We start from the raw sequence: 25,515 nt of genomic DNA, 5'->3' as shown, positions 1-25,515 counted from the left end.
ACTCCTCGGAAAACTCTGCAGACTTGATTTTTGATATATTTCATACAAGCCAGAGCAAACATATGAATTCATTTATCCTTTAGTGAAAGTGTGGGCTTCCCTGTGGCTCAGACGGTAAGGAGTCTGCCTGCACTGCGGGAAACCCAAGTTTGATCCCTGGGTTGGGAAGATTCCCCTGGAGAAGAAAATGGCAACCCACTCCAATATTCTTGCCTGGAAAATCCCAGGGACAGAGGAGCCTGGCGGGCTACAGTCCACAGGGCCGCAAAGCGTCAGACACGACTGAGCGACTTCACTTTCACTTTCACTTTCTTAGTGAAAGCATGTTGTTCCTGGTGTATGCAGGTCAGCTAGTGGTCATTGTGGTTTGCAGTGAACCTAGGTGGACTCCTGGCTGTGAACAGAGGCCAAGGGGACAACTGTGGGGCTTCCTCATTCTTGCTTAATACCTTGAGTTCGGGAAGGCAAGGGCTATTTTGGCCACTTTACTAATGAGGACGTGAAGGCCACCAGAAACTTAATGGCTTGTGCATGTGCCCCAGACCAGGAGGGAGCTTTTCTGAACACTAGGTCACTTGACCCCAGGCTGGCAGAGCAGAAGGAAGTGATGTCAGTAGCATCATGCATATTACGGTACTATTCAGTGGGGACAGAACCAAGCCTTAAGACGTTACTGGAAGACAACATGTCAGGAGATACTGGCGGTGACAGTTTCATAAGAACCCGTGGTTCAGATTCAGTAGAAATTCATGAGGAGTCTGGCGGGGGCACAGGCACTGGGCTCGGTGCTTCCTGTATCCTAGTTATTTTCAACTGTGGCAGGTCATGGAAGGCTGGGGCCTTTTACTTTCCCCTCCCTGCTCGACTACCATCAGTTCCACCTCCAAGGCGTTTTTAATCACCATGTGACAAACAGCAAAGGACTCTGCCATGGAGATGGGGGAAATGCTTGTTTCACAGCCCTGTTCACTCCTAAACCCAGCCCTAATATACTGTCTGGCCCTCTCCCCGACTGGATTATAAATGTCTTAGGGACTCTTGTTTTGCTCAGCTTCATGCCCACAGGGTCTGCTTTACGTATGAAAGTGTGAAAATATTAGTTGCTCAGTCGTGTCCGACTCTTTGCGACCGCATGGACTGTGGCCCACCAGGCTCCTTTGGCCATGGACTTCTCCAGGCAAGAATACTGGAGTAGGTTGCCATTCCCTTCTCCAGGGGATCTTCCTGACCCAGGGATCAAACCCGGATCTCCTGCATTGCCTGCATTCCCTGAGCCATCAGGGAAGCCCTGCCTTGCATACAGTAGTTATTTATTGTTTGCTGAGCTGACCTGTACCTTTTCGATACAAAAGAAAGGTGAGAATATTATCATTATGAAAATAACACGTGGGGCTGCCTAGCACATGGACTCAGATGTACATGACTGATTCACATGACTGATTCCTGTGGTTTTGTTAGGTTACTTAAATTAAGGGTTTGTTTCCAGGATGAAGGGGAGAAAATACTACATACAGTTTGTAATGATGGTAAAGCAGAGACCCCAGAATATCAGTGCTTCATACCTTACTTTTTAGTTTGAAACAGGTGTCTATTATCAATACCACGGTGGGCCAGGGACTGAGGTAGGAGCTTTGTTGGTTTGGCTTTGGAAACCAGCGCCGTCTTTCAGCATATGCAGCATCTCGTGCAGGTAGGTGGAACAAGTATCGTAGAGCCAGCAGCATCACAGCCGAGAGGAAAGTTTTGTCCAGATGGGATGTGGTGGGAGAGGGTTTGCTGACAGGTCCACTAGAAGGGGCGTATCCACACCGCTGCCTCTGGGAGTTTGGAGGAGACCCTTAAACTTTTCTCCCCGCTGTCTGTCCTCAGGCCTCCTGGTGGGCACCCTTGATGTCGTGTTGGACTCCAGTGCCCGGGTCGCTCCTTACCGAATCCTGTACCAGACTCCAGATTCTTTGGTCTATTGGACCATCGCCTGTGGTAAGTGCAATATTTGGAAATACGGGAAGTGTTATGATCGACAACTTTCTTTCAGAAGGGAAGGAACATTTCATTGTGAGATGCAATCCGTTGGTTGTTTTAAGACAAGTTACTAGAGCCATTTCAGCAGATAAACCCCGAGTCTCAGCAGTTTAACACAAGAAAGGTTTCTTTCTCAAACTGCTGAAGTCTTATTTGGATCCAGTGGCCACTTCCGTCTGTAGTAATACCCCATAGAACACAAAACTTCCAGGATCAACTTCCAAGGAAAAAGCAGGAGGTGGAGGCACACCTGTGTTTCACTTGCTTGGCCAAGAAGTGCCCAGCTTCACTCACACCCCACTGGCTAGATAGACTGGGGCCACGTTGACTAATTCTATCTGCAGGGAGGCTGGGACACACGAAGTCCTGGGTGGACTCAGGAATACTTATCCTTCCTACCAAGTAGGGATTATTTATTTCTCCTGATGGTAATCTGTAATCATGCACTGGACTTAAGGATGTCCCTTGTGGCTCAGCTGGTAAAGAATCCGCTTGCAATGCAGGAGACCTGGGTTTGATCCCTGGGTTGGGAAGATCCCTTGGAGAAGGGAATGGCAACCCACTCCATTATTCTGGCCTGGAGAATTCCATGGACTGTATAGTCCATGGGGTCACAAAGAGTCAGACATGACTGAGTGACTTTCACTCACTGGGCTTAAAATAGTGGTAAACAGTCATGCTGTTATTAGGTCTCTCGCAAGAACTGCTAGTCCAAAGTGGCTAAGGTTTTTTTTTTTTTTTCAGCTATTTGATTTTTCAGATAACCCTAGGAAGAGCAGGGACACTGAACACTTTTTTTTTTTTCAATTTTTTTGCCTCCACATGATTTTTTAAAATTAATTTATTATCTTCTTTAGTTTTAGATTTATAGGAAAAGTGAATAGATTGTTTAGAGCACTTCCATATACCCTCCATATATATGTTTCCCCTGCAGTTAACATCTTACTATGAAACATTTGTTCCAATGGGTGAACCAGTGTTGCTCCATTGTTATTGAATAGAGTCCATACTTTATTTAGATTTTGTTAGTTTTTACCTGATGTCCTTTTTCTGTTAGAGGATCCTGGCCAGGGTACTATTTTCTGTTTAGTTGATAGATCTCTTTAATCTCCTCTTGGCTGTAGAAGTTACTCAGACTTGCCTTGTTTTTGATGACTCTGCCATTTTTTAAGGATAATGGTCAGGTGTATTGTAGAATTGTCCTTCTCTTGGAATTTGTCTAATGTTCCTCTCATGATTAGGCTGGGGTGATAGATTTTTGTGAGGAAGATCACAGAGATAAAGTGCTATTTTCATCACAGAGGCTGGGCTTCCACTGCTGGCTCAGACAATAAAGAATCTGCCTACAACTCAGGAGATGCAGGTTTGATCACTGGGTCAAGAACATCCCGTGGTCAAGAAGGGAATGGCTCCTCACTCCAGTATTCTTGCCTGGAGAATCCCATAGACAGAGGAGCCTGGTGGGCAAGGGCACCTCCTCTCAAGCTGATTTATGACTGATGATGTCCTTGATCACCTGGCTGGAATAGTGTTTTTCAGGTTTTCCCACTGTCTTCTTCTCCTTCCCAAACTGCCCTCCTTGGTAGTAAGTCACCATGCACACTTACTGAGTAGGGAGTTTTAATTTGTTCAATTATTTTTATCACTGTGAATTCATGACTATTTATTCTTTGCATTATAATCCAGCACAACTTTATTTTGTTGCTCAAATAGGTCTAGCTTTGACCATTGGGAGCTCTTTCAGTTGACTTTCTTCAGTTTTTAAATTTATCTCTGCTTGGTAGGAAGTGCCATGCTGGGATCTAAAGATATAAAGATAATCAGATCCGGCCTCTGCTCTTGAGAACACAAGGAAATAGTCAGCTACAGCCCAGTGTGAACACGTACCCAGCAGTGCCATTGGGCGGTGGGGCTGTCAACTAGAGACAGGAACCTTGCTGGCCTTCTGCAAGGGTAGGGGGAGTTCTGTGGGTATGATTTTAGACTGCCAGAAGGCTCTGGTACCCTAGCAAAACACTCTCAGGGATTCAGCACCTGAAATTCTAACATGGTAGTTGCGTCCCTTTAAAGTTGTTCTCCTTCAGATGCAAACAGGAGAAACAATGAAATGACTTAGCATTTCAGCGTTCCAGTGAATGAAGGAATGGCAGTGTGAGCCACGGCAGGGAGAAAACCATCCAGGCTGGCGTGAGGGCTGGGGATTAGAGCAAGAGGAAAGGGATGAGGATGAAGCAAGACAGAAGCTGGACCCTGACAGTGTCATCCCTCGTAAGATAGAGCTGTATTTCACTCCACACAGGGGCAGCACCCAGTAGCTACGGCAGAAGGGGAAGTGCCCGGTGGGACTTGGTTGGGGAAATGTCACCTTTAGTTGGCAAACAGTGTAGAATGGTATTAAAATAGACATTGGAGCCAGCAAGTGAAGAAAGAGAAAGGAAATCAGGCAGAACTGCCAGCACCCTGGGCGTAAGAAGGCTTTGACACTCTCATCTTCCAGCACTTGCATCACTTGTTCCGGACTTTCAGAAACCTGTAGAGCCTGGAGGGTCTCAGAACCCTCAGGATTCCTGGCCTTCCCAGGTCGATGCACGTGTACAGGGCTGTGATGAGCTGGTTCCTATCTGTGACCATTTTTTTTTCCTCCCCTGTTATCTGACATCACTACTCTTCACTCTGTTTCTGAGGTTTTGCCGTTCTATGGAGCAAAGGCCCCAAGGAATGCTCCTATGCGGAAGAGCCCAGAGTTACGAAGACCAGTTATTCCTGAGTTACTTGCCAAGCCAGGGCTAAGGAACACGGAGCAGTAAATGCTGATGTCATAATTTATACCTCAAGGAGATGATGCCTGTCACACATGCATGATCTCATTATAATAGACCTGGAACGGTTGTAGCTTTTGAATATATTGATTACCCAGAATTTCCTTGTAGAAGACTCCACAGAAGTGAGACTCCACAACCTCTGTTAAAGTTCATTCACCCACTAATTGTTCTTTCTTCTTATTGATTCTCTTTAAAACCCAAATGCCTGGCTCCCTTTCAGGAGATTTTTAGAGCTGAAGTTGCTAACTTAAAAAGGTTCCTTTCAGTTTGTAATTTAAAAAAAAAAATGTGTTTTTTTTTCTGTAAGCTCTGAAGTTGATATTTGGTGGGACTGTCTGGCAAGAGCTTTTTAATATGCTCTTTTTTTGGGGGGGTGGGTTGCACCTTGAGGCTTGTGAAATCTTAGTTTTCTAAGCAGGAGTCGGACCTGGGCTCTCCACAGTGTAGTGTGGAGTCCTAACCACTAATTTGCTCTGATTTTATGAGTCGTTGCTATAAGAGAAATTTCAACAGAAGATTGTCTAACTCATTGCCCTGTAGAATCCATAGGATTGCAAAACCTCTGTTTTTATGCCACATGCCTTGTCAATCTTTGATTTGTGTAACATGAACTAAGGGCACATCTGCAATCGATGTCTTCCACTTTCTGTAGGAGAGTAGCTGTCTTAGTGGTAAATTCTAAGTCGTATGACTGTCTTAGATTTGAACCACATGGAGCCAGGCAGGACCTAGTTTTATTCCTTGTATGACTTACTCCAGTATAATGCTCACTCAGTCATTGACAGTATGAACAGAAAGAAGAGGGAAGCAAAAAACAGGAGTTATTTGTTGAAACATTGTTTTCAGATGCTTCTTTTTACTGTGTTCTATCATCTGTATGCAGATTGACTTGAAGAAATTGATTTATTATGTTTCTTTGGCACTGATACCTTTCATTTGGGAAGGGGAGCCAAAAACTGCCTAAATAATGACTTTTTCTTTTCACTGCCACTTCACAAAATGAAGCCACTGTTGTTTTTGCTGGATGTTCCATTGTGCCATCGATTCCAGCCTGCTGACTTGCATTTTGTTCTGTGGTTTGTGCAGTAACATATCGTTTTTGCTATTTATTTTTCCTTTTAAATTGTTTACTTTATTACTACTGTTATTTTTTACCGCAACATGCAGCTGGCGGTGTCTTAATTCCCTGACCAGGGATTGAACCCAGGGCCCTGGCAATGAAAGCTCAAGTCCTAACCACTGACCACTGGGGAATTCCTTGCCATTTCTAAGAGCATAAAGGAAGTAGTGCCTTAGGAATTGGTCCAGAGCACTTTGCTGAGCTGGTTATGCTCTGACAATCCTGCCTGTCTCCCACCAGTGAGTGCGTATTTTACACTTGTGCTCTCACTGGGGCACTCAACAGCTTCAGGTGTTCCCCCAGCAGCTGGTGTCTTGGCCTTGGTGCCCCAGAGGCAGGAGAGAGCTCAGTCCTTTGCCCTCCTCAAACTTCAAGGGTCTTAAGCAGAAGGCAACCCATTTGGCTGTCCCCACAAGAAGAACTAAGGGTTTCCCAGGTGGTGCAGTTGCAAAGAATCTGGAAACACAAGAGACCTGGGTTCAATCCCGGGGTCAGGAAGATCCCTTGGAAAAGGAAACGGCAACCCACTCCAGTATTCTTGCCTGGAAAATTCCATGAACAGAGGAGCCTGGTGGGCTACAGTCCATGGGATTACAAAGAGTCAGACACAACTGATCATGCACATGCACACGATCAGAACTGAGAGGTTCAAACAGTAAGAAACGTTATACAGCCTCATAAGAATATTCTGCTGTGCTATTTAGTTGCTAAGTCGTGTCTGACTCTGCAGCCCTATGGACTATAGTCCACCAGGCTCCTCTGTCCATGGGATTATACTGGCGAGAATACTGGAGTGGGTTGCCATTCTCTTCTCCAGGGGATCTAACCTGAGTCTCCTATGTCTCCCGTGTTGGCAGGTAGATTCTTTACCACTGCGCCTCCTGGGAAGCCCTCCAAGCGAATGTGGACGTATAGAATTGCAGATAATTCCAAGGCCCTGGGACGCAAGAGTTACAATTGGAGAGACAGAGGGAAATGTCGACAGTTCTCTGGGGGCACATCTGACTGTCCAGCAGGACTAACAAAGGGGATGGGGTGGAGGCTGTGTGCTTGATGGCATCTCGCAGATAACACAGCCCTGAATGGTGCCTTGATTCTCTGCCCATTGATTTAGTTTCCCTTTTCTTTACCATCTTAGAATCTCATCTGGGCCCACGTAGGCATTCATTTTCAGAACGGAAAGATAAGAGTAGCCACGACCTTGTCCAGGGCTCTGATTGTGACAGGGTCCAGAGGCAAAGTAAAGTGCCCAAGTTCACGTGGCCAGTTACAGCCAGTTGATGCAGGGCTGAGGTCACACTCAGCCCCCTCCACGCCCAGCCCAGGCCTTTTTAAATGCACCATGCTGGCTTTTATGATTAAACATTCTTTTAGTCAGCAGCTACTGAGACCTGGAGTTTAATGACAGGGTGCTAACTGGTTCTGCTTCTCCTATTTCTCTACACTAGATAGCAAAATGCTGGGTGATTTAGTTGCCTTTCATATGACATACATGTAATGTGGAGGTTGGTCAGTATTCATGTTTCCTTGGTCTGTGTACCTCAGGAACTATTCTTGTATCCTTGGGAACATAGCAGCTTAAATAAAAGAACTTACTTTTTATGTATAAGCAGTACATGTTTATTTCAGGAAATTAGAAAATATAGATAAGCAAAGAAAATAAAATATTAAAAAACAATAATGCTGCTGCTAAGTTGCTTCAGTCATGTCTGACTCTGTGCAACTCCATAGACGGCAGCCCACCAGGCTCTTCCATCCCTGGGATTCTCCAGGCAAGAACACTGGAGTGGGATGCCATTTCCTTCTCCAAAAAAACAATAATACTGCATTATAAATCTTCACCTTCCAGATTTTATATGTATGTGTGTGTGTGTCTATATGTGTCTCTTTATACTTTTGTGTATCTATAAGACACAAATATGCATATGTATATATATGTATATACATGTGTGCTGCTGCTGCTGCTAAGTCACTTCAGTCGTGTCCCACTCTGTGCGACCCCATAGACGGCAGCCCACCAGGCTCCTCGTCCCTGGGATTCTCCAGGCAAGAACACTGGAGTGGGTTGCCATTTCCTTCTCCATTGCATAAAAGTAAAAAGTGAAAGTGAAGTCACTCAGTCATGTCTGACTCTTTGTGACCCCATGGACTACAGCCTACCAGGCTCCTCCATCCTTGGGATTTTCCAGGCAAGAGTACTGGAGTGGGGTGCCATTGCCTTCTCCATATACATGTATACATATGTGTATATTCATACATATATGTGTCTGATATACATATATGAATAGTCTTTGTATGTCAAGAAAGTATATGTCTATCCTGTCAATTTTAACAGGTAGATAATATTTTATTGTGTATATAATGTAATTTACCTATCTGATGTGCTGTTTTTTGGAAATCTAGGTTTTTTTCCCCTAATGATAACTGCATTTTGAAAAATCTTAGTATTTTCTAAACCAAATATTTCCACGTTCCTTTAATTATCACTTCAGGATAAATTTATAGAAGTAGATATGCTGAATCCAAGAAGGCTTTTAGTGTCATTAGCCTGGTTGCCCTCCTGAAAGATAGCCATTTACATTCTGTCCATCAGGTAGGAGAGGACCTTGGCATTTAAGTAAAATAAGCAAAACAATGACATCAACCACTGATTCTTACTGCCCAGGTTGAATGAGTTACCTGAGCCTCTTCTCAAGTGATGACTAAGCTATGAGCACACTGTTAGGACCTGTGAGAGACTGTAAGCAGAGTTATATAAGAAGCTTCTAATAGTTAGACAAGGATTGCTAGGCTTGCTTTACTTCAATCATATGTACACTCTGCAATCCAAACATAATGGTGTCAGGGCCAGAGAGATGTGTGCTGAATGTATGCTAGTCAGGCAACAGTTCGGCAGCTGGTTTTTAGTGCTCTGACATCAGAAATGAGAAGTATCTTCAACATCAAAATATCTTCTACATCACATTTCAAGATGAGATCTTTGTGTTTTCTTGCTTATGATGGTAATAGCAAAAGTAGCTGTTTAGTGCTTTGTATTGATGTATTCTAGACCTGGGCTAAGGACTTTGCACGTATTATTGTCCTTAATCTCCAGCACAAGCTCCTATGGTAGGTGTTGTTACCTCCATATTACAGATGAGGAATCTGAAGCACAAAGAGGTTAAGTAACTTTTCCATGGTCACAAAACTTCGGTTTGGTATGGAGGGATTTGAAACCAGGTGTACTTTTTTGACATCAAAGTCTGTGGTCTGAGCTATTATGTAATATTGTCTCGCTGATAATCAGGCTCCAGATAGTCTAACCTCTAGGGATATTTAGCCTCACTTCTAAAATATGTCAGTAGGTGGAACTGTAGCAATTAAGAGCAAGCATTTGGGGGCAGAAAAATCTGAATTTGATTTCATAGGATGTGGAAGCCTCAGCGTCCTCATCTATAAAAGGAGGGTAATTGGACCTTACTTGTAGGAGTGCTGTGAGATTCCATGTCTATAGTGAAATCGTGGCACCTGGTCTTGGTAAATAAGCACAAATAAGTAATAGAAAACACATCATTATCACTGTTTACCTTGTTTGAAATTTTAGCTTTAATATTGGATGTAGATTTCTTAAGTTTTTTTTTAGTGTTGGAATATAATCAATTAACAGCGTTGTGATAGTTCAGGTGGATGGCGGAGGGACTCAGCCACACATACATACACGTATCTCTTCTCCCCCAAACCCCCTCTGCCATTCAGGCTGGCATGTAACATTGAGCAGAGTCCCTGTGCTAGACAGCAGGTTCTTGTTGGCTATCCATTTTCAATACAGCAGTGTGTACATGTCGATGGAGGTGGGTTTTTAAAACATCAATTTCCCTTTTGTTTCTAAAACTGTTCAAATCAGTGCACTATTTTGGGGTTGTATCTCTTGCCCTCTCCAGATGCAGGTTTGTCCTTTTTCTGGGTGTAGGTAGTACATTGGTGGCTTTGTAACTACTACAGAGACAGCAAGTGTCACTCAGGCATATTGGGTATTATCCTTTACTCTATTTTGTATTTAAATCACAACATTATCATCTTTGGGGCTAAGGTTGCATGTGTCTGAGGCCATAAAATAGATGGTTCCCTTTCACCTTTATTTAAGTAGCTTCAAGCACTATTCTTTTGAGAACTAGACCAGTTTTGGGATCCAAGCAGCCAGTTCCGGTATCTGAAAATACTAGATTGGTTGCTTTTTAATCCCTGGGAGGTTTAGTGAATTTGTTTTGCTTGGTTTTGTTTTCTGCCGTGTCACAAGAGGTTTTTATTTTTGCTTAGACACATACATATATATCTGTACACGTGCATACATACCCTCTTGATCAGAGGAAATATACCATCTGAGGTATACTTGAATTCAGGTTTTTAAGTCAGTGCTGCAGTCCCAGAACCCAATTTTGTTCATATTAGTCATGCAATGCAGAAGATATCCACTGAATCGCCATCAGTAAAGTAAATTCTTAATCCTCAGAGGCCAGATACAATTGAATCCATTTTGTCCATCTTAATGCCTCTGGTTTTTTATTTTAAGTGGACTTCCTGTACTCTGAGGTACATCTCAAACCAGATGAGAAATAAGACTAGGCTGATTCAGTATTTTCCATCATCGTAGGTAGTGTTTAAATTTTGCCCAGATATACACACGGGGCCTGTGCCTCGTATTCTGCAAACAAAACACAGCCCTGCAAATGGTAAAGATTATTTTTCCAAAATTAATTTCTAAATACTCTTAAGCCCCTCAGGTACTGATCCAGTTTTACCCATAGCAGAAAGCTTTATCTTGGGTTTCCTGAAGGCTTCTCCCGCCCGACACAGCTTTCTTTTTTGTTTCAGCTGATTGCACATCGGGTCAGCTTGTTCCTGCTGTATCTCTGTTGAAGCAGCCTTGCCAGAAAGTCGACTGCCAAGTCCTTCCTTTCTCTTCTGAGCGCCTAACACATTTTGCCCAAACGGTTGGGTAAATAGACCAGCCCTCTCTCAGAGTCATGGCAGAAGAGCTTCCGGTTATCTCACTTTAGACAGTAACAGAAGCAAAGTTCCAGGCTCTTAAACATTGTAGCCCTTGTGCTAACTTTCTTGAGAAATGAAAGAGCCCTATATAAGGAACAGTCAGGATTCCAGCATGTTTCTCTTGGAGTCTCCCTCTTTCCTAAAGGGTGATCTGGCAACAGTGTCAGTTGCTCTTAAACTGTTAGCAGGACATTTGCTCTGTGATCTCTGAGCAGTACCCTTCAGTTTGTTCCGAGATGGGAAGTGGACACCTGTTTTCAGAGAGAACTTTTATTTTATTTATTTATTTTTTGCTTCTAAAAACCACTTTATTTTTTGTTTGTTTTTTTATTTTTTTTTCATTTATTTTTATTAGTTGGAGGCTAATTACTTTACAATATTGTAGTGGTTTTTGCCATACATTGACATGAATCAGTCATGGATTTACATGTGTTCCCCATCCCAATCCCCCCTCCCACCTCCCTCCCCATCCCATCCCTCTGGGTCTTCCCAGTGCACCAGCCCTGAGCACTTGTCTCATGCATTCAACCTGGGCTGGTGATCTGTTTCACCCTTGATAGTATACATGTTTCGATGCTCTTCTCTCAGAACATCCCACCCTCGCCTTCTCCCACAGAGTCCAAAAGTCTGTTCTGTACTTCTGTGTCTCTTTTTCTGTTTTGCATATAGGGTTATCGTTACCATCTTTTTAAATTCCATATATATGCGTTAGTATACTGTGTTGGTGTTTATCTTTCTGGCTTACTTCACTCTGTATAATGGGTTCCAGTTTCATCCATCTCATTAGAACTGATTCAAATGAATTCTTTTTAATGGCTGAGTAATATTCCATGGTGTATATGTACCACAGCTTCCTTATCCATTCATCTGCTGATGGACATCTAGGTTGCTTCCATGTCCTGGCTATTATAAACAGTGCTGCAATGAACATTGGGGTGCACGTGTCTCTTTCAGATCTGGTTTCCTCGGTGTGTATGCCCAGGAGTGGGATTGCTGGGTCATATGGCAGTTCTGTTTCCAGTTTTTTAAGGAATCTCCACACTGTTCTCCATAGTGGCTGTACTAGTTTGCATTCCCACCAACAGTGTAAGAGGGTTCCCTTTTCTCTACACCCTCTCCAGCATTTATTGCTTATAGACTTTTGGATAGCAGTTATTCTGACTGGCGTGTAATGGTACCTCATTGTGGTTTTGACTTGCATTTCTCTGACATTGAATGATGTTGAGCATCTTTACATGTGTTTGTTAGCCATCTGTATGTCTTCTTTGGAGAAATGTCTGTTTAGTTCTTTGGTCCATTTTTTGATTGGGTCATTTATTTTTCTGGAATTGAGCTGCAGGAGTTGCTTGTATATTTTTGAGATTAATCCTTTGTCTGTTGCTTCGTTTGCTATTATTTTCTCCCATTCTGAAGGCTGTCTTTTCACCTTGCTTATATTTGATTGGCATCTTTAGAATGTGCCCTGTCCGCTGGGGGAGGAATTCAGCCCTGCCTTCTAGGTAGGCGTCCTCGTATTTCCTGTCTCCAGAGCCTGGAGCCTTAAACACCTGTCCTCATTTATTTTGTGTGCCTTTAGCAAAGTGATCAGAGAATATGGTGCATTTGCAGAGTAAATATGAATGTAAAAGGTATATTTCTCTTCCTCTCCCTGGCAAATGTCTGTTGGGTATGGATCGGAATCCATAGTTAATTCCTGAAACTACTGTTGGCTGATGGCATCTGTGTCTTTTTCTTTTCTCATTTATGCTGATAATGGTTTCTTATAATGTTGTACACAGTTCTTCCTTGTCTACAACCCTGTCTTCTGGGACTTTGTAACCTTAGGCCTGGATATAGCCAGAAGAAACCTGAAACCTCCTTGGTAGCACAGAAGCAGGCCCAAAGCATTGCACAAAAAACTGAAGACCTAAAGATGCTGAGATTGGAATTGAAAGAGACACGTGTACCCCAGTGTTCATTGCAGCACTGTTTGTAATAGCTAGGGAGTGGAAGCAGCCTAGATGTCCATCAGCAGACGAATGGATAAGAAAGTTGTGGTACATATACACAATGGAATGTTACTCAGCTATAAAAAAGAATGCATTTGAGTCAGTTCTAATGAGGTGGATGAAACTGGAGCCTATTATACAGAGTGAAGTAAGTCAGAAAGAGAAACACCAATATAGTATATTAATGCATATATATGAAATTTAGAAAGACAGTCATGACGACCCTATAGGCAAGACAGCAGAAGAGACACAGATGTAAAGAACAGACTTTTGGACTTTGTGGGAGAAGGCAAGGGTGGAATGATTTGAGAGAATAGCATTGAAACATGTATGTTACCATACGTAAAATCGATGAGCAGTACAAGTTTGATTCCTGAAGCGGGGCACTCAAAGGTGGTGCTCTGGGACAACCCAGAGGGATGGGGTGGGGAGGGACATGGGAGGGGTTTCAGGATGGGGGACACATGTACACCTGTGGCTGATTCATGTGGATGGATGGCAAAACCACCACAAAAACCTCCAATTAAAATTAATAAATTAATTTAAAACAAAAAATAAAGATACTGAGATTTGCTGTCTCAACACTTCCTCTATAAAGGGAGCTGTAAGTGGCTGGTGATGACTCCAAGAGGCCAGCCTTTTCATGTGATAGTGACTAGTATGAGAGAAGCAACAGGAGATGGAAGAACAGAAGCAGCGGTGGGGGGTGGAGAGGGGGACATTGGTGGTGATCACAGACAGAACTGGGGGAACTTACATCCCAGGCAAGGAGAAAAAGCCAGGGGTGAGAGTGGTGTTAGGGGGTGGCATGTGGAGGTTGCGGAAATGACGGAACGGTGAGGCAGACTGATGAGCAGGAGGTCCTAGAGCAGCAAAGAAGGCAACAGATGGGGAAACAACATGGGTAGAAAACCTGAACTTCGATATATAGGCGTGCTCAGATGGCTGCTTAAACATGGGGTCAGTCATGAAGACCTTCATGTAACACCCATGAAAACTGGAGGTAGACGTGGACGTTTGTTGATTGAGTGCACTTATGCATATACCATTTCCACCGTGGCTCTGGTGTGTGTGTGTGTGTGTGTTGGGGGGTGGTAGGGTGCACACAAAAACTGCAGGCAGTGTGTGCAAAGGTGAAGGCACACCCGGTCTGCCCTGGGCCTTGCGGCTGATGGGTTCTATGCAGGATAACCAAGGAACAGTGAGGCTGACTTGCGGTCAGCTGCCGCGACAGCGTAACAGGGACTCTCAGGTCAGGTACCTGCGCTGGTAAAGGGCAGCACAGGGCGGTATACCAGTCCACAGGCAGACTGTCCCTGCTGAGCCGAGGGACCTGTGCAAACCAGCCTGTAGAAGGCACGTCTGCTATTGACATAGGCAGGGGCGGAGGAGAGGCAAAATCAGAGGCTGGGAATTGCACCCAGGGGGGTCTGCAGAAGTTCTTTGGTCCCCTGGGTCCCCAGAAGTGCCTGCGTCCTGAGGTGCGGATATCTAACAGTTGCCAGCGGGTGCAGATGGGACGGCGGGGAAGGGCATGTGGCCAGCATTGACTCTGGATTGGGCTCTGTCATTATCGCCCAGCCATCCACAGCTGGGGATGCTGGTGACCTGTTTACAGGCAAGGAAGGACACAGTATATTTTAGAAAGTTTTCCAATGCCTATTTAAAATTTTAAGGTCTAAAATGTCTTAGAACTCTCTGGCTAACTCCAGAATGACTCATTTCCAACATATTCCAAATGAGCATTGTATTTTGCATTTGGACAGTGTTTTCTACTTTACAAAGTGTATCTATAGACATTATTCCATGTGATTTTTTTTTTATAACATTTCTCTGAAATGAATAAGGTTTTTTTTTTTTTTAATTTGTCTCCATTTTACATGTGAAGAGTTTGAGACAGAGAAAGATGAAGCAGACCGTCTAACGGCATCCAGTCGGCTGCTGGGGAAAGGGAGGGGGACCCAGGTTTCATGAGTTCCAGCTCTTGCCATGACAGCGTAGTGCAGCGTCATCGATCGCTTTTCCACCTGCTTGACTGTGACCGGAAAGAGTGAGCCGTGGAAAGCGCCTGTGAAGAGCTCCAGACAGTCTCTTCCTTCGTGTTTCCATAGGACTGCCTCCTAACTCAGAGATTTATTCTTCGTCCTCTACAGAAGCATTCCATGTGGGCAGTTCTGGTGTTCAGGCTCAGAGTAAAAGAAAATGAATGTGGGTTTGTTTTGGTTTTGCCTTTCCTCGACCAATGGATCTGAAAACCCTCCAAGTGTGAACGTGTTAGTCGCTCAGTCATATCCAACTCTCTGCTACCCCATGGACTGTAGGTAGCCCCCCAGGCTCCTCTGTTCATGGAATTCTCCAGGCAAGAATACTGAAATGAGTTGCCGCTTCCCTCTCCAAATGTGCCTCTTATTCCCCAGGAGATTTTAGTCCTGTTCCTCACAGTTCTGAGTATCACTGTGGACACATTTGTATCTCTGGCTTTTCCCAGTCAGTTACCAGAGTGAGATTCTGAGATATATGCAGTTACTGGTGACAAAGAACAGAGAGAAGCTGTTTTTAAGAAATCAATTAAAAGATAACTTGGAAATCTTAAGGAGACATCTGAAGGAGTGAATCAGTAGAGTTGCAAAATCTTTCTTTAATTCTGGAACGAATAGTACATACAATTTATAAATAGGGATGGCTTCTAACAAACTGTTTTGCAAGGTCATTAACAGTCGCGGGCAAGAAAAAAATAAAAGAAGGGAATTTGTTCTAGTGTCTTGACAGTGACACTGGGTTGGCATCCCTGTTTTGCCCTGCAGTTGTGGACAGAGATCAGGGTGCCTGTTATCTACTCTCCCAGGCTTAGGTTGTTTCAGTTTGCAGGTTGGCCGGCGAGATGACTTTCGCTTCTTGTTTCTGACTTGGATGGAGGCTCTGAGGATGACCTCATCCCATTACAATTCAGAGGAACTGTGCTGGTGAGAACAGGGCTGCTATTCCCTAGTGATAGTCCATTTTCACATCTCATTCATAATTGAAGGGAGGGAGGATAATTTTTTGCCCATTATAGGCAGTGGTTACATCAGATCTCCAGGGGCATACCAAAGGCCTCGTATTGTTGCAACTTAACAACTGTAACCTAGTCTCCTGACAAGATCTGCCTTCCCTTGAAAAGTGCAGATTGCAGGAGGGAGTAAAGAGGATTGGGCTAAGTTCCCAACCCAGAAAAGTGAACGGGAGAAACGTTGCTGCCTTCCCACCCTAAAAGACTGTCACCAAAGTTTCTGGACTCACCTGATCCGATATGACCACACACTATACTTACTCTTGGATTTCTGATACATCTTTCAAAGTCTTCTGTGTGACTTGCTCTGATAGAAAGTATTAGCAGGCAGAGCTGATGGCAGTACATAGGGATGGAGTGAGCCTGGTTTGAAAGTATTGTTTACATGCTGACGTTCATTATTACCATTTTATTTTTGTACAGGTGGTTCCAGAAAAGAAATCACTGAACACTGGGAATGGCTGGAGCAGAATCTGCTGCAGACGCTTTCCATCTTTGAAAATGAGAACGATATCACCACATTTGTAAGAGGAAAAATACAGGTAGTGCTTTATTTATTTTATGTATTTATTTTTATTAACATATAATTAACTTGCCGCACTGTGTTAGTTCTAGATACACAACACAGTGATTCAGTATTTCTTAAGTTAGTGGAATTTAAAACAACAAGTTTTCACTGGGAAGAATTTCAAACTTACAGAAAAATTGCAAAAGTAAGAAGTGTGTAAAACATACCTAGAGATCCTTTACCCACATTCTTCTGTTATTAGCAGTTGACCGCATTTACTTTATCATTTGTGGGAGACATTGAAAAGCATCAGTAAGCTTAGAAAACATGACAGCTTCCAAATTAAAAATATATATATTCTTGAATAATGGAGAGCTTTGCTGATAAAACCAATCAGATTTGATAAATCTTCCTTTGGTTTGAGTCATGTGTCTGAATTTCTGGGAAGTGATATAAGTCGGGGAGTCTGAGGACTCCTAATTTGATCCTATGGGGGGGGCTGGGTGAAAGCGGGCAGCAGTTGGTGGGGAAACAGAGGCAGGAGGGGTCTTCTCCTTCCAGGAACCACTGCTGAGGTTCTCAGTTACCTTTTCGTTGTTGTTGTTGTTCAGTCTTTCAGTTGTGTCCAACTCTTTGCGACTTCATGGACTGCAGCACGCCAGGCTTCCCTGTCCTCCACTATCCCCCAGAGTTTGCTCAAACTCATGTCCATTGAGTTGGTGATGCCATCCAACCATTTCATCCTCTCTCTCCCCCTTCTCCTGCTCTTAATATTTCCCAGGATCAGGATCTTTGAGTCAACTCTTTGCATCAAGTGGTCAAAGTATTGGAGTTTCAGCTTCAGCATCAGTCCTTCCAGGGAATATTCAGGATTGATTTCCTTTAGGATTGACTGATTTGATCTCCTTGCAGTCCAAGGGACTCAAGAGTCTTCTCCAACACCACAGTTCAAAAGCATCAATTCTTCGGCACTCAGCCTTCTTTATGGTCTAACTCTCACATCCGTACATGACTACTGCAAAACCATAGATTTGACTGTGCAGACCTTTGTAGGCACAGTGACGTCTCTGCTTCTTAATATGCTGTCTAGATTTGTTATAGTTTTTCATTGTCCTTCCTCGGGTGTTACTGTCTTTGGGAAATAGGTGCAAATCAAAAGTGGTAGGAAGAACGTTAAGAGAAATAAATAAATAAAGCAGGAGCAAATTCTCGGTCAAATAGCCATTCTTTTTACCATTTTCATTACATCAAAAATTTCAGATTTAATTCCCCTGAAACCAATTATGAGAAAGGAATTTCTATTAATGCAATTATGTGTGAAAGTCATTCATGTGCAAATAGAAGGTTTAAGCACCCACAGATTGTCCAGTAATGAAGGGAACCAACACATTTATTTGTTTTGTGACCTAATTAACTTTTAAAAATTATAAATGTTATAATTAACTGCAGAGGTAACCATAATCCAAACACCATAGATAACTTTTGTTTTTTTCTTTTTAGATTTCTTGTATGCGTATTTATCCTAATAGAAGTCTGACTATACATATAACTTTATATCATATCTTTTTTCTCCGATATCTACTATATTGTTGTATAACTTTAACTGTTATTATAATAACTGAATATTACTCCATAATTGACCTTACTATTCCTCCTTATATAAGTCTTCCTAGCTTTTAGACTAGTGGGAGTCAGGTACAAACAACAATACAGTGAATTCTGCTATTCATATGTAACTTTTCTTATAGTTTTTCTCCTTATCAGGATAGATTACAAAATGTTGGTTAATGGGTTAAGTAAGTTTAAATGCTTATAATGGACATTAATAGATATTGTCAGTATGTTAGAATCCCTGTGTGATTATACTGTTACTTGCTTTCAGCATTATAATTGTTTAAGTAGTTTTGCAAATTTAGTAAGTAAAAGTCGGTGTCTTGTTTTCATTTTTCTGTCTTTGATTATGAGTTTGAATATTTTTTCATGTTTGCTAAGTTAATGTTCCCCTTTTTATGAACTACCTGTCAATGTCCTGGGTATTTAAATTTGTATTGGATGTCCTGAATATTTGGATTGTAGCAATTTTACAAAATTACATGGAGCTGTTGTCTAGAATAGGGGTGACCTATTTCATATTATGTAGAACCTATAGAACATATATACCCAGGTGGCTCAGTGGTAAGGAATACACCTGCCAATGCAGGAGATGCGGGTTTGATCCCAGGGTCAAGAAAATCCCGTGGAGGAGGGCATGGCAAACCAGTCTGATATTCTTGTCGGGGAAATTCCATGGACAGAAGAGTCTGGCAGGCTACAGTCCATGGTGTCGCAAAAGAGTCAGACATGACTGAGCAACTAACCAGCAAGAACAACATAGAACATACAGGAAGGACATCATAACATCCCTTTGTTCCATCATCTGGTCCACCTGGCTAAAGTTACGGTAATCTGAAGAGATTCTGCATTGTGAACCCTCTTTTTTCTTGAAGTTGGGAAAGTTAAAAGTGGAACTTTAGGGATTATCATCCTTATTGTTGAAACTAGTTAGTGAGGCCTGGTCTGTTGATGTTCATGTGTTTTAGTGATGTTTTTCACCTCTTTGTCCTTATAAATCCTCTCATATTTAAAGGAATTTTTCTTTTTAAAATTTCAATGAGCAATCTAGATATGTAGTACATATTAGTTCTTTAGATAGCATGAAAAAGTGAAAGTGTTAGTCTCTCACTCATGTTCAACTCTTTGTGACCCCATGGACTGTAGCTTGCCAGGCTCCTCTGTCCATGGAATTCTCCAGGCAAGAACACTGGAGTAGGTAGCCATTCCCTCCTCCAAGGAATCTTCCCAACCTCAGGGATCGAATCCGGGTCTGCCGCATTGCAGGTAGATTCTTTACTGTCTGAGTCACTAGGGAAGCCCCTTAGATAGTGTAGTTTGAAATAATGTTCTTCCTCTCTAAACATATGGGTGTCATTTGGTTTGTTCTACATTGGTCTTTTCTAGTATTCTTCTGGCTTCAGGTCAGAACCTTGCTACAGGAGAGTGGACATTAGGCTTGGGGGTCTCCCTGCTCACTCAGAGTTGATTGGCCATTGGCATTGCCTAAGGACCCAACTGCAACTTCACGTTAGTTGTTTTCATTCTGTCCCTTTGATCAATTCACTCATTCATTTCCTTTTTCATTCTTACATATTTTTGGCTCCCCTTCTGTGAAGGCATTAATAACTTTGAAGGGCCATATAGGTCCAATTTCTACATCTGTATCTCCACTCCTGCCCTGCAAATAGGTCCATCTGTCCCAATTTTCTAGATCCATGTGCTATGTTGTGTTTAGTTGCCCAGTTGTGTCTGACTCTTTGCAACCTCATTAGCCCGCCAGGTTCCCCTGTCCACTCTCCAGGCAAGAATACTGGAGTGGGTTGCCATGTCCTCCTCTAGGGGATCTTCTCAACCCAGGCATCGAACCCAGCTCTCCCACATTGCAGACACATTCTTTACTGTCTGAGCCACCAGCGAAGCCCAAGAATACTGGAGTGGGTAGCCTGTCCCTTCTCCGGGGGATCTTCCTGACCCAGAAATCAAACTGGAGCCCCCTGCATTGCCGGCAGATTCTTCACCAGCTGAGCTACCAGGGAAGTCCCTAGATTCCGTATATAAGCCTTAATATACGATATTCACTTTTCCCCTTCTAACTTACTTCACTCTGTATAACAGACTCTAGATTCATCCACATCACGGCAAATGACCGTATGTTTCTTTTTATGGCTGAGTAATATTCCCTTGTGTATATGTATTGTGCATCTTCGTTACCCGTTCATTTGTCAATAACCTAGAGGGGTCGGACAGGAGGTTGGGAGCAAGGCTCAAGAGGGAGGGGGATGTATGTATCCCATAGCTGATCAGTGGTGTTGTACCGCAGAAACTAACAACCTGGTAAAGTAATTATACTGCAACGGAAAAGAAAGACGTGTCACAAAGGCTGCAGATACCTTTGCCAGTGTAACAGGTGTTTTCATCCGTCTTCTCTCTGAACGGGGTTCTCCTCCTCCCCACCCAGATGTCTAGGGCGCTCATGCTCCCTGCTGGTTGTCTGCGGTTCCTTGGAATAGCATGCCACCAAAGCCCGCTTACCCCCAAAGCAGGTCCAAAACGTGTCTCCCCGGGCTTCCACTGAAGCAGCATCTCTATTCTCTCAGTGGAGCGGTACCAAAAGTAACCAGAGGGGACACCCTTATCTTAAGAGACTCTGAGGGAAGCGCATTGCTGCTTCCAGTGCCATTCAGCCCTCCCACGAAACAGAACAGGAGTCGGGAACTTGGTACTTAGTTTTCCAAATTGGTTTTGCTAACTCTTAAACAATTTTAGACTTAGAAATCTGTGATTCTGGATTTCACAATGAAAACTAAGATAGGGCCCTTAAGATACATGTTTATTTGGAAAGACAACATATACTCTTTTTTTTTTTAATCTTATTTATTTATTTTTGGTTGCACTGGGTCTTCATTGCTGTGTGTGGGCTTTCTCTAGTTGAGGCAAGAGGGGGCTACTTGTTGTGTGCAAGGGCTTCTCATCGCAGTGGTTTCTCTGGTTGCAGATCATGGGCTCTGGGTATGCGGGCTTCATTGGTTGTGGTGTATAGGCTTAGCTGCCCCTCGGCATGTGGAGTCTTGCTAGACCAGGGATTGAACTGATGTCCCCTGCATCGACACTGGACTTCCAGGGAAGTCCCAACATATACTCTTCGAATAATTTTTTTTTACTATTAAATATCTCTTAGGTGCTAGCTGCTGTTGGTAAACACTTTTTGAGACATTCTGTTTGTAAGGCATATTTAGTGGTTGGGGGACATATACCCAAAATAATTTCAGCCAACATAGAAGTTAAGAGAACATAGAGACAAGAATGCTAGTGCTTATGCCGGACTGGGTTAGTTTCATAGAAAATGTGATATTTACACTGAACCTGGAAAGGCTGATTTGGGCAGACCAAGAAGGGGTTCTTTGTCACAAGATGAAGATTGGATTTTTCGCCTCTTACACTGATAGACTGTGGACATTTTCATGGTGGAGATGCTGTTGTCAAATCTCTGTTTCAGAAAGTAGCTGTACAGAATATATCACAGTATAGAAAGACTCCTGATGGCATATCCGTTGGGAAGCCACTGCAGTAATTCCTGGACTGTGCAAAGGCACTAAGAGGTGGCTTCTTATCAGAATAGGCTGAAGACTTGTCCAGGGTTGTGTTTGCTGCTATGGTTGTTGTTTACATGTTTGTTTTTCACTAGCATTGAATGGTGATGGAGAGGGTGGAAGACAAAGCCCTCTCCCCCTTCCCTCCTGCCATCACTCCTTAGTACCACAGCTGCAGGCTACTGGAGTGGACAGTCTGGCAGTGAAAATAAAATTCAGGACATCATATGTATTAAAACATTTCAATACGTTAGGCACAGAGGATCAATAGTACATAATGTGAGGAAGAAGAGTTATAGTTGGGAGAAGCATTTGTAAAGAGGTGGGAATTAGACTGGATTTTGAGATTAGGTAGGATTAGTGATGGGTGATACAGCAGTAAAGAATCTGCCTGCCAATGCAGGAGACTCAAGAGGTGAGGGTTTGATCCCTGGGTAAGGGAAGATCCCCTGGAGGAGGAAATGGCAGCCCACTGCAGTATTCTTGCCTGGAAAATTCTATGGACAGGGGAGCCTGGCAGGCTATAGTCCACGGAGTCACAAAGAGTTGGACATGACTAAGTACACACAGAATTAGTGAAACAATCTTACTCTAGATTTTATGCGCTCAGAATGACAGGACCACAGGCAAGAAGGTGGAAAAGCATACAGATGACATATCCAGGCCCTGAGTGTGGTTTGGACCTTATCAGAGGCAGTGCAGTGAGAGCAAATGTTGCAGTGTTGGTTGGATCAAAAATGTGCATGGTCTAGAATATTGGATCTTACATGGTGATTGTAGGGAAACAGAATTTTGATAATAAGAATTTTGTAGTTATAGTAAGTTTGGAGAAGATATATTTGTAGGGAGCATCCAGAATTCACTGGAAGCCCAAAGGCAGGAATTCTAGGTATGAGGCTGCCCAAATTCACATGGATCTGCAGACATGGATCAAAACCCCAGACATTCATGCTCCAGAGCTCATGTTTATCTCACCCTACCTTGTGAACAGAGAAAATGGAGATGAGGTAAGAGGGATTTGGTGATTACAAAGTCAAAGGTGGAATTCCAAGGAACATTTTTTCTTAGGAGATATATGTAGAAGCCATTTTTCATTGAATTATGGAGGAACTGGGTAACAAACAGCCCCTCAAGCTGCTAAAATGATTAAGCAGTAGGTTAAGCCAGTTACTTGTCTTGCAGAGATCTTATTTCCTGTGCAACTGACCAAAAATTGTGTGTCTTATATAATTTCCACTCCAATATTCACCTCTTAGCTGCTCTTGTGGTGGCTTGTTCCTTTTATCCAGGTTCCTGATGCTCTTCATGGCCGAGAGACGGTGGGTCTGTGGCTAATGTCAATTAATGACATGTGTTTTGGTCTTTCTTTCCTCTGCATTGATCTTTGTTGCTGTTCGGAAATCTTTTAGTACATAAATGCTGCTTGTTAATTGGCTTAGGTTTGGGGAGTTGGCTTTGAAAATAATTCAATTTTTTAAAGTGTCCCTTAGAAGAAAAAATTTCCCCATGCCAGTGTGTACATCACACAGAAAAGAAACAGTTCTAGTCATAGTGATACAAGTTGTGCATTTGTGCTTTATCCCTTCTTAGGGCATCATTGCAGAGTATAACAAAATCAACGATGTGAAGGAAGATGACGACACAGAGAAGTTCAAGGAGGCCATCGTGAAGTTCCACCGGCTCTTTGGAATGCCGGAGGAGGAGAAGCTCGTCAACTATTACTCTTGCAGCTACTGGAAGGGGAAGGTCCCCCGACAGGGTTGGATGTACCTCAGTATTAATCACCTTTGCTTTTATTCTTTTCTGATGGGAAGGGAAGGTGAGTCCTCTAGAATTTCAGAGGGAAGCTTTTGAAAGTCTACTGAGGTTTTTGCCTTCCTGAATGTAAACTATATCCAAACATCAACAGTAGTAAATCTGCACTTGTAACTGATTTGTGATGACTTAACAGTTGAATTCAATCATTTTTGGCTCAGTTGCTGTAAACTACTTGATCAGGAGATAATAAAAATTGACCAAAGGTATAATTCATTATACGGACTTAAATCTGTAATAATCATAACTCAGAATGTTTGTGGTCCAGATTTGTCTTTTGAAACTAACAAGCAGAATACTAATAAATATAAGCACATAAGCTCATAGGCGTTCCGTGAAATTGGAGAGTGGTGTTGAGAGATTCCAGTATTTTGAAAGGATTTTAAGGAGCCACATGTTGACCCAGCCTCGTTCTCTGTGCTCAGCCAAGCTGGTCATCCGGTGGGTGGACATCACTCAGCTTGAGAAGAACGCCACGCTGCTTCTACCCGATGTGATCAAAGTGAGCACAAGGTCCAGCGAGCATTTCTTCTCTGTATTCCTCAACATCAATGAGACCTTCAAGCTAATGGAGCAGCTCGCCAACATCGCCATGAGGCAACTCTTAGACAATGAGGGCTTTGAACAAGATCGATCCCTGCCCAAACTGAAAAAGAAATCTCCTAAGAAAGTGTCTGCCCTAAAACGGTAGGTGACAGAGACCTGAAGTCTTACGGACTTTAGAAACAAGAACCCATCTGTTCATTTATGAAAGTTAACCTTTTCCGAACAGCTTCCAGAGTTCAGAACACTTTTCTGGGTATAGATACAGAACTGAGAAAGACTGCCTAAAGCACTCACAGTTCAGTAAGTGAGGTGGACCTGACCAGCTCCAGCACTATAGGATGGGACCTCTTTTGGTGCTGAGAGCAGAACACCATGAGTACACACACAGGGAGATGGGCAGAGAAGGACCTCTCCAGGAAGCTGCTCAAAGCTGGGCTCTCAAAATTACTCAGTCAGAGTCAGTAGGATGGGTATTACTTTAGACATATTATTTCAGGCAGAGGGACAATATGATAAGGGAAACACAAGGGAAAAGAGGAGAGGAAGCTCATCAACATTTATGGAAGGTGGCTGGGCATGAGATGAGGCTATGCTGCAGAGAAGCCCAGAAGTCTGGATGTGAGAGTGAAGGCCTAGAGAGAAGGCAAGGGGAAAATTGATGTTCTAACATGTGATGGTATGCATGGAATCACCCCTAACTGAGATGGGGATGAGGGAAGGGAGAGCATGTCCAAGGGATATGAGGATTCAGTTTTGATCACATTGAGTTGAGTTGCCTGCAGGGCGTCTAACTAGACATCAGTTCAGTGGGATAAATGGAATTGGCCATCATTGCTATATAGCTGGTTGTTGAAACCTGACAAGAGGTCACTGCAATGAAAACGCCTTTGGTGATTTGAGACATGTTTTGATACACTGACAAGAAGATGGGTTACTGTGGTGGGCTGAATGCACATGAAAGGCAAGGCAAGGGAATTAGGTCAGTACAGACTGCTTTTTTGAGAAATTCAATGGTAAAGTAGGGGGTTTGCTCTCTTTTAGAATGAAAACATTTGAACAGAAGATAGTATGAAGTAGGCAGGTGGGAAGAGTTTGTTGATGAGGGTAGCACAAGGACAGAAGGGAGCATGGAGATAAAACTAGAAGAAAATGAATAATAAAAAAAAATGGCATCTTGGACTTCCCTGGTGGGCCAGTGGTTAGGACTCTGTGCTTCCAATGCAGGGGGCTCGGGTTCAATCCCTGGTTGGGGAATTAAGATGCCAGATACCAAGCAAAGCGGCAAACAAACAAAAAAAAAAGGGATCTCAGCATGCAGAAGGATGCTTGTGTGTGCTGATACCTCTCCCTTTGAAACAGGTAAAAGAAGAAGGAGGAGGTGAGGCTGGAGGCAGTTTTAGAGATAGAAGGGAGGGAACTGGAGGGCCTGTCTTT

At 43.1% G+C, this 25,515-nt stretch overlaps 1 protein-coding gene across 1 annotated transcript in view; it reads left to right on the top strand.

Annotated features, from left to right (window-relative positions):
• Positions 1-25,515, top strand: part of TBC1D9 (TBC1 domain family member 9) — a 128,106-nt gene that overhangs the window by 52,190 nt on the left and 50,401 nt on the right. Inside the window, exons 2-5 of the mRNA XM_061142395.1 lie at positions 1,870-1,980; positions 16,453-16,571; positions 23,311-23,539; positions 23,961-24,222. Of these exons, the coding sequence (XP_060998378.1) occupies positions 1,870-1,980; positions 16,453-16,571; positions 23,311-23,539; positions 23,961-24,222 (721 nt within the window). The remainder of the gene's footprint in view (positions 1-1,869; positions 1,981-16,452; positions 16,572-23,310; positions 23,540-23,960; positions 24,223-25,515) is intronic.

This window comes from Dama dama, chromosome 5, assembly GCF_033118175.1.
Source record: "Dama dama isolate Ldn47 chromosome 5, ASM3311817v1, whole genome shotgun sequence".
Lineage (NCBI taxonomy): Eukaryota > Metazoa > Chordata > Mammalia > Artiodactyla > Cervidae > Dama > Dama dama.
Note: the sequence above shows the minus strand (reverse complement) of the source record. Positions and strands in the feature narration are given on the sequence as shown.